This window comes from Quercus lobata, chromosome 4 (assembly GCF_001633185.2).
Source record: "Quercus lobata isolate SW786 chromosome 4, ValleyOak3.0 Primary Assembly, whole genome shotgun sequence".
In the NCBI taxonomy this organism is placed as follows: Eukaryota; Viridiplantae; Streptophyta; class Magnoliopsida; order Fagales; family Fagaceae; genus Quercus; species Quercus lobata.
The window spans coordinates 66,864,876-66,874,645 of NC_044907.1; the positions used below are offsets into that span (position 1 = coordinate 66,864,876).

Sequence of the window (9,770 nt, forward strand, 5' to 3'; positions counted from 1 at the left end):
CTAACTCTTATTTTTTAAGTTTGGGTTGCAAGGAATGATGATGATGCCAATTATTTAGTCCCACCGCAAATAGAATTCTAGCTAAGGGTGTGGTTGTTGTCAATATAATCAATAAATGTATTGTTGTTGAGACTTGTTGTTTTCCATTAAGCATGGTTTTGCTTTTCTGCTTCTACATCCATCTTTTCTTAGATCAAATTCAAAATTTTAAATGGTGAAACCTCTCCTAAAAATATAACCCCACACACAGTCAACAACTTTGGCATTTCTTTATTGTTTTTTATAAATGAGTCTTCAATCTATTGTAGGTGAGAATCTTAGGGTAAATTTTTTTTTCCCCTTTTTTGGTTTATTTAGACAAGTCTCTCTCCAGGGAAAGTTTGCTTAAGTAATTTTGGTGGCTCTATTTCTTTCTCTTCCCCCTTCTAAGTGCATGCTATTGTATAACTGTATTGCATATTTGCATCTTTATAAGAAAAAAAATAGACTATATTGCAACTTTTGCATTATTAAAATCTCTATCTCTAATTTCATAATATAGGTTTGCATCTTACTAAAAAATAAATTACTAAATTTGGGAGAATCATAAATAAATAAATAAGGAAAAGATTTTGTTGCGTACTTGTATTCTACAATTGCTACATAGGGTCTGTTTGGATACCACTTATTGCTGAAAACTGAAAACACTGTAGCAAAATAATTTTTAAATGTGTGAATAGTGCCGTGGGATCCAGTTTTAAAGTTGTTTTTGCTGAAAAAAAGTATTGTAGGTCTCGTGAACAGTGCACAGGACCCACTAAAAACGATGAATGCTAAAAACTTTCAGTTTTCGGCAACATCCAAACTTGCACATAATGTCTAAGGGTCTTGTGTGCATTGCACGTGATCCTTGGACATATGTTGCTTTCTTTTTGCATTCCCAATAAATAATTCTTGACGTTATTTAATGATACCCTAATTTTAGATTAATTAATATAAGTACTGATTTCTTTTGAATTGTATGTACTCAGCCAATTTTTGGACCAAGCTTTGCACTTGAAATTGGGTTGTTTGTGTTTCATATTTGACAAAATTTTTAGTTGAAATTTTAGTCACAATAAGTTTGGAATAGATTGGATTATGCATTCCTAAATAAAGTTTTAGCCCATAGATATCTGATTTCGTTTAACAGGTCCTCTCTCTCTCTTTGTCCAATTTGTTTTTGTATTATTTTGATTCTTTAATTTGATTGTATTTCTTTTTGCTATTATTTATAATTTATTTTTGAATAACTAACTTTGTCTTTATTTGTGTCGGACCGTGTGCCTTACCGATCCATCCAACGACCAATTGGTGAAGGCTGAGGGGGCACAAATCTTTTATAGCATTCAATCGCAGACCAAGCCCATTGGTATTGGAGCGATTTGTGAAATCCCTCACAATCCCTCCCTCACAATGCGACTCCAACAACTCGAACCTATGACCGGGCTCTGATACCACTTGTCGAACCGTGTGTCTTACCGATCCATCCAACGACCAATTGGTGAAGGATGAGGGGGCACAAATCTTTTATAGCATTCGATCGCAGACCAAGCCCATTGGTATTGGAGCGAATTGTGAAATCCCTCACAATTTATAATTATCTCTTTACCTCCTTTTATCAAGTATTGATTTGATTATCATTCGGTTTTAACTAATTGTAGCATTGAAAAAAGTAAATATATGTTTATTTATTTAACATTTGCTAACTATTTCATGCATCGCACGGGTTAGCAACTAGTATATATATTGATTTCCGAGTCCAAGTGACGTTGAACCTCCAAAACATTCGTTTATATATAGACCAAATCTACAAGTGCTCATGAACCAAAAAAAAAAAAGTAAAAACACAAACTCTATCAAGCGAAACCAAGGGACGGCGCTCAACCACTGTGTCCTCCATAGAGAATCTCAGAAGGTATCCATAATTTTAAATTTTGTTCTATTATTTTCCAAAGACAACAGTTTAATCTTCATTGTTTACTTATAAATCCCAAAAATTTGTTAATTAAAATAAAACCACCTACTGTAAATTTCGTGTTTTTGTTCTGTTCATAATAATTTTGACCATCGATTTGTTGTTTTCTTGGTTGCGCTTGTTTTTGTGCTTCCTCCTAGGTTTTTAATTTTACAATACTTATTTAGATTCTAATAATCAAGGGAATAGTTTGTTGGTAATCAATTTTGTTTTAGAGAAAAAAAAAAAAAAAAAAAAAAACATTAGACAATTTTCTTGACCATCGAACAACATGTACGTGCACAATTTGGCATAGTATTTTGCTTCTAGGAAACAATGAGACTATTTTTTATTTTTATTTTTTTAGAGAGGGATGAGACTATTTATTAATAGATGAGTCAAGGAATCAAGGAATATGTAGTGTGATATCAAAATGTACTTACGGTAATGTTGCTTATATTTTTTGCAGGATATTGGTATCGGAGTGACGAGATTACGTCCCCTAGACGAAGTCAACACTCATGACGAGGTCATCCTGAATGACGAAGAAACCAGTCATCACTGACGAGGACAGGAAAATCATTCAATATAGCCAGCCAGTGACTTGGACAGTTACGAAACCAGCCAAACAGACCGTTGGGAGCCTATTAAAAGCCCCATTATTGGGCGGGAGGCGTTACTAAGAAAGGCATTAACATCACAATGGCTAGCAACCAAAACCACATATATAAAGCCCCCACATTTTCAATAGAAGGTACATATACACACTCTAAAAAAACACCTACTATTGTCTTGCTTATCCATTTCATTTCACAAAGTGCTTTTCTATTCTAACTTTGACACCAGAGGCGTTGTGGCAGGCACCACACCGATAACCATCTTAGAGGATACATTCGCGTTGACCAGAGGTTCCATCTGCCCATCTCGACTGACGAATTCACGCTTCATCAATTTGGTGCTGTCTGTGGGGACAACATTTTCAGATTCATATTTGAGAACATAGTTTCCATCAACCCTCTACATTCAGATGGTACCCAATCCTACAGCCTTGGCCCAACAAGTTCAAGCTCTTGCGGCCACCATTGAAGAACTCACCAAGCAAAACTAGGAAATGAAGCTACGATTCCAGCAGGTCCAACAGGCTCAACAGGAAGAGAACCAGTCCAAAGATAACCTGGAGGGAGAAAGGGATAGCCACAGGAGGAGTACCCATCAAGGGCCAACTACTCCGGACGAGCAAAATTCAGATCTCCTTCGAGAAATGAGGAAGGAGATGGACGAACTGAGGAACGCCATTAAGGAGAAGACAGATCGAAGCGTAGACAGAATGGTAAGGGCCACGAATTCGCCTTTCACCACGGCGGTACTTGAATGCCCTGTACCGTCGAAGTTTCGCTTACCTCAACTTGAGACGTTCGACGGACTCAGAGACACTCAAGATCACCTTAATACCTTCAAGATGACTCTAGGTCTTCAACAACCACCTGACGAGATACTGTGTTGTTCCTTTCCCACCACTCTCAAAGGAGCTGCAAGATGGTTCACAAAGTTGCCAACTTCATCCGTAGACAACTTCGAGCAATTGAGCAATGCCTTCTTGCGTCATTTCATAGGAGGGTAACGTCCAAAGAGGCCGGCAGACCACTTACTCACCATTAGACAAGGAGAGAAGGAAACTCTGAGGTCGTACGTAAAATGCTACACTCGGGAGACTCTGGAGGTGGACAAAACTGATGACAAGGTGCAGCTGATGACCTTCAAAGTGGGACTGAGATCCAGAGATCTCGTGGCCTCCCTCGCAAAGAATCCACCAAAGACGATGGCAGAAATGCTCCTGAAGGCACAGAAATACATGAATGTTAAAGATGCTTTAGCAGCCATAAAGGATGTAGAGAAGCCAGGAGACAAGGCAAAGAAAGAAGACGATCGTAGGGGTCAAAAGAGAGAGCGCCCAGATTGTCGGAACAATGACGGGAATAGGAGGAAAGATGATAAAGGTCCTTGGACTGTAAGATTTACTCCTTTGGTTATGTCTGTTGACAAAATTTTAACGCAGGTCAAGGACGAGCATTATCTCAAATGGCAAAGACCATTGCACTCATCCCCCAATGTCTGTGACAAGAACAAGTACTGCCGATTCCACAAAGATCACGGCCACAACACGGAAGATTGTAGAGACCTAAAGGAGCAGATAGAGGAGTTGATACGGAAAGGGAAACTACAGAAATATGTGAAGAAGGGAGAATATAGTAAGTTCAGGGACGGTAATAAGAACCAACATGGGTCCTCTTCCCGGGATGACGACCACCCGTCCCAACCTCCGCAGGATGTGATCGGGGAGATAAAGACGATTACAGGAGGACCATTCTCAGGAGGATCATTTAAATCCCTCAAGAAAGCATACCAGAGGCAAGTAAATAGTGTCCACACCATACCTCCGTCTAAGCAACGACGGACAGACCGGGACATGTCCTTCAATGAAGGAGACGCTAGGGGAGTGAAGCAGCTCCACAATGATCCTTCGGTCATAATGCTGAATATAGAGGGATTTAATACCAAGAGGATCCTCGTGGACAACAGTAGCTCCACAAACATCATCTACCTCCTTGCCTTCCAGCAGCTGAGGCTAGATCCAAAGAGACTGCGCCCATTTGACTCTCCCCTTGTCAGCTTCAGCGGAGATAGGGTATACCCCAAGGGCATAGTGACGTTAACAGTGACGGTGGGGGCCTACCCGGTGCAGTTGACCCGTCAATTAGACTTCCTAGTGATGGACTACCCCTCATCCTACAATGTCATCATTGGCAGGCCCACACTCAACAAATGGAAAGCGGCCACGTCCACCTACTGTTTGAAGGTGAAATTCCCAACAGATAACAGTGTCAGTGAAGTAAAAGGAGATCAAGTCCTGGTCAGAGAGTGTTATTAAGCCGTCCTGGCTGCAAAAGAGAACCACACATGGACGATCAAAGAGAAGGACGAAGACAAAATGGAAGCCCTGGAAACAGTGGAACTGGCTAAAGGAGAAGTGACCAAGACGACAAAGATAGGGACGACGCTAAGCCCTGAGATGAGAACAAGACTTATTCAATTCCTTAAAGAGAATATAGATGTCTTCGCATGGAGCCACGAGGACATGCCGGGCATAGCTCCAGAAGTCATCCAACATAAGTTGAATGTGGATCCGGAGCGGAAACCCATCCAGCAAAGGTGAAGAGTCTTCGCCCCAGAACGAGATCAGGCAGTTACAGATGAAGTTACCAAACTATTGGTGGCAGGGTTCATCCGGGAAGTGTACTATCCTGAATGGCTCGCAAACATCGTCCTAGTGAAGAAAGCAAGTGGAAAATGGAGGATGTGTGTAGACTTCACAGACCTGAACAAGGCGTGCCTAAAGGACAGCTTCTATCTACCGAGAATAGACCAGCTTGTGGACTCTACAGCCGGGCACAATTACTGAGGTTCATGGACGCTTTCTCGGGATATAACCAGATAAGGATGGCTAAGGAAGACCAGGAGAAGACTACCTTCATCACTAGTCAAGAACTCTATTGTTACAAGGTAATGCCTTTTGGATTAAAAAATGCCGGAGCTACATATCAGAGGCTAGTGAACAAAATGTTCGGCCAACAAATTGGAAGAAACATGGAAGTATACGTGGACGATATGCTCGTCAAGAGTAGAGAAGAGCTCACACATCTGGACGACCTGAAGGAGACGTTTACCACCCTCAAAAAATACTAGATGAGGTTGAATCCAAGTAAGTGTGTTTTTAGGGTAGCTTCAGGGAAATTCTTGGGATTCATGGTGTCCCAAAGAGGAATAGAAGCAAGCCCAGAGAAAGTGCGAGCCATAATCAACATGGCGTCACCCAGGACCGTCAAGGAAGTTCAGAAACTCATAGGAACTATAGCAGCTTTAAACAAGTTCGTCTCCAGAGCTACAGACAAGTGCCTACCCATTTTCAAGACCTTGAAGCAGGCTTTTGCCTGAACCAACAAATGTGAAGCAGCGTTCCAGGAACTAAAGCGTTACCTAAGTAGTCCACCCCTCTTAAGCCAGTCCAAAGAAGGGGAAGACCTATACTTATACTTGGTAGTGTAAGCTTCAGCAGTAAGTGCAACCTTGATTAGAGAAGAAGGCATGAAGCAGCTCCCAATTTACTACGTCAGCCAAGCCTTCCAAAGGGCTAAGCCCAGGTATCCACGGATTGAAAAGATCGTGTTTGCGCTAATAGTAGCCTCGCGCAAGCTAAGGTAATACTTTCAAGCAAACCCCATCCTCGTAATGACGGACCAACCGATCAAGAAATCGATGAACAAACCTGAGGCAGTCGGAAGAATGGTCCAATGGGCGATTGAACTTAGTCAATTTGACATCGAGTACCATCCCAGAACAGCAATCAAGGCGCAAGCTCTGGCAGACTTCATCGCAGAGTTCACCCTTCCGGACGAAGACAGCCTTACCGACGAAGTTGAAAGATGGACGATACAAACTGATGGTTCGTCAGCCCAAAGGAGGGGGTGAGTAGGGGTTGTCATAACCACCCCCGACAGAGAGATGCTCAAGTATGGGGTTCAACTGAAATTTCTGACTACCAACAACGAAGCTGAATACGAGGGGATACTGACGGGATTGAGGCTTGGAAAGGCACTTGGAGCTAAGAACCTGTTAATACAAAATGATTCAAAGCTAGTGATCGGGCAAATCAGAGGGGAGTACAAAGCAAAGGAAGAGAGGATGTAGAAATACCTCAGGCTAACGAAACATCTAACTCAGGAGTTCGATACAGTGGAGTTCGTGCAGATCCCAAGAAGTCAGAATATGGGGGCAGACGAAGTCTCGAAGCTAGCGTCGTTAGAGAAAGGGGAGATTAGCATGGATTTGGTGATGGAAGTCCAGAAACACCCCAACATTGAAGAGGTCCCAACATTTACCATCCAGAGCGCAAACAGCTGGATGACACCCATAATGTCTTTCCTCCAGGACGAGCACCTCCCTCAAAACACAGAAGAAGCTAAAAGGATCAAGAAGAGGGCGGCCAGGTTCACGATCCTTAATGACGCCTTATACAAGAGAGGCTTCTCCATGCCTTACTTGAAGTGTGTCAACGTAGAAGAAGCTAGATACATACTGGAAGAAATCCATGGAGGAGTTTGTGGCGACCACGCCGACCCCAGATCCCTGGTAAACAAGGTAATACGAACAGGTTATTTTTGGCCGACTATGCAGGTGGACGTTGTTGAAATCGTCAAGAGGTGCGACAAGTGCCAGCGATACGGGAATGTACAACAACTTCCAATAGAGAGACTGACAACGATAGCCTCCCCATGGCCATTTGCATAATGGGGGATCGACATCGTCGACCCACTACCCCAAGGTAAAGGTCAGGTAAAATTCCTACTAGTTGCTATTGACTACTTCACAAAATGGGTTAAAGTAAAGGCTCTAGCAACAATCACCGAGGCAAGAATTCGAAGCTTTGTGTGGAAGAATATAATTTGCAGGTTTGGGATTCCCTTGACTATTATATCAGATAATGGGAGGCAGTTCAACAGCCAAGGTTTCAAAGACTTCTGTTCAAACCTTGGAATCAAGAATCAGTTCTCGTCCCCGAGGCATCCCCAGGCAAACGGACAAACGGAAGTAACAAATCAGACGCTGCTCAAGATTATCAAAACCAAGCTGGGCAATGTGAAGGGTGCCTAGCCAGAAAAATTACCTAATGTCCTGTGGGCTTACAGAACCACGACAAGAACCCCAACAGGAGAAACCCCCTTCATGCTTCCCTTGACTATTATATCAGATAATGGGAGGCAGTTCAACAGCCAAGGTTTCAAAGACTTCTGTTCAAACCTTGGAATCAAGAATCAGTTCTCGTCCCCGAGGCATCCCCAGGCAAACGGACAGACGGAAGTAACAAATCGGACGCTGCTCAAGATTATCAAAACCAAGCTGGGCAATGTGAAGGGTGCCTAGCCAGAAAAATTACCTAATGTCCTGTGGGCTTACAGAACCACGACAAGAACCCCAACAGGAGAAACCCCCTTCATGCTTCCCTTGACTATTATATCAGATAATGGGAAGCAGTTCAACAGCCAAGGTTTCAAAGACTTCTGTTCAAACCTTGGAATCAAGAATCAGTTCTCGTCCCCGAGGCATCCCCAGGCAAACGGACAGACGGAAGTAACAAATCGGACGCTGCTCAAGATTACCAAAACCAAGTTGGGCAATGTGAAGGGTGCCTAGCCAGAAGAATTACCTAATGTCCTGTGGGCTTATAGAACCACGACAAGAACCCCAACAGGAGAAACCCCCTTCATGCTTCCCTTGACTATTATATCAGATAATGGGAGGCAGTTCAACAGCCAAGGTTTCAAAGACTTCTGTTCAAACCTTGGAATCAAGAATCAGTTCTCGTCCCCGAGGCATCCCCAGGCAAACGGACAGACGGAAGTAACAAATCGGACGCTGCTCAAGATTATCAAAACCAAGCTGGGCAATGTGAAGGGTGCCTAGCCAGAAGAATTTCCTAATGTCCTGTGGGCTTACAGAACCACGACAAGAACCCCAATAGGAGAAACCCCCTTCATGCTTACCTATGGCACTGAAGCAGTAATCCCGGTCGAAGTAGGAGTAACAAGCATCAGACGAGGGACGTTCAACGAAGAGTGCAATGACGATGAACTGCGACTCAACCTAGACTGTCTGGACAAAGTAAGAGACAAAGCCTCCAGCAAGATGATGAAGTACCAGCTGAAGATGACCAAATACTACAATAAGAGGGTTAAACTCAGATGACTGGATATAGGAAACCTCGTCCAGCGTAAGACCACCACAGCAACTAAAGACCCTAACCAAGGAAAGCTGGGTCCCACATGGGAAGGGCCTTATCGAGTCATTCACTACTCAAGACAAGGCAATTACCACCTGGAAACCATGGACGAACAAAGACTCCCTCGATCATGGAACATTGAGCATTTAAAGAAGTACCACCAATAGATGTAACAAACAAATATACTCATTCTTGAAATTAATAAAAGAGTTATTCATCTAATGTCTTTGTGTAGCAGGTCTAGTCAATCGTACAGCATGCAATGACCAAGTAACAAGATTCCGCATTGACGAATATAAGTTACTGACGATACCTATAACGGTTGAAGGCCACAAAATGGCTAAATAACAAGATTCCGCCTTGACGGATGTAAGTTACTAACGAAGCCACAGTCATAACAAAACCCCTTAAACGGATATAGGCCAAGTAACAAGATTCCGCCTTGACGGATGTAAGTTACTGACGAATCCATAAACCTAACAAAACCCCTTAAATGGGTATAGGGCAAGTAACAAGATTCCGCCTTGACGGATGTAAGTTACTAGAGAAGCCACAGGCATGACGAAATCCCTTAAAAGGGCTAAGTAACAAAATTCTACCTTGACGAATGTAAGTTACTAACGCAGGCAGAATCTTTTGGTGGGCACAAGTACCGACGAATCCACGTAAAAAAATTAAAAAAATTAAAAATAAAATAAAATAAAAAAAAGAGAAAAAAGGGACAAGAACCTTGCAACAAATCAAAATAAAACTCAGGCTGTACTGAAACCTCTCTGTAGGATGGTGAGTTGCAAACTAAGTATCAAATCAGTGATGAAAGGAGAGAAAGGGTCACAGTTAAAAGTTTTGCTAAGGGCGAGATACGGACGAACTCAAGACACCACAAACATGTCAGGTGCCAACAAAGTACAATCATATAAGCAGGTAAGTGCGAAATCATAAAATCAATTAAAACCCAAA

General features: G+C 42.5%; 2 protein-coding genes across 2 annotated transcripts; both read left to right on the top strand.

Moving 5' to 3' along the window:
* The first annotated feature begins 3,794 nt into the window (after window positions 1-3,794).
* On the top strand, window positions 3,795-4,904 carry LOC115985645. Its single transcript, XM_031108565.1, has one exon. It carries the CDS (start codon window positions 3,795-3,797, stop codon window positions 4,902-4,904), a length of 1,110 nt encoding a protein of 369 aa, XP_030964425.1.
* Window positions 4,905-6,799: 1,895 nt separating this feature from the next.
* Window positions 6,800-7,684, top strand: LOC115985646. The gene is made up of 2 exons (XM_031108566.1): window positions 6,800-7,233; window positions 7,483-7,684. The coding sequence occupies exons 1-2, from the start codon at window positions 6,800-6,802 to the stop codon at window positions 7,682-7,684; spliced, it is 636 nt and encodes a 211-aa protein (XP_030964426.1).
* The last annotated feature ends 2,086 nt before the right edge of the window (window positions 7,685-9,770 follow it).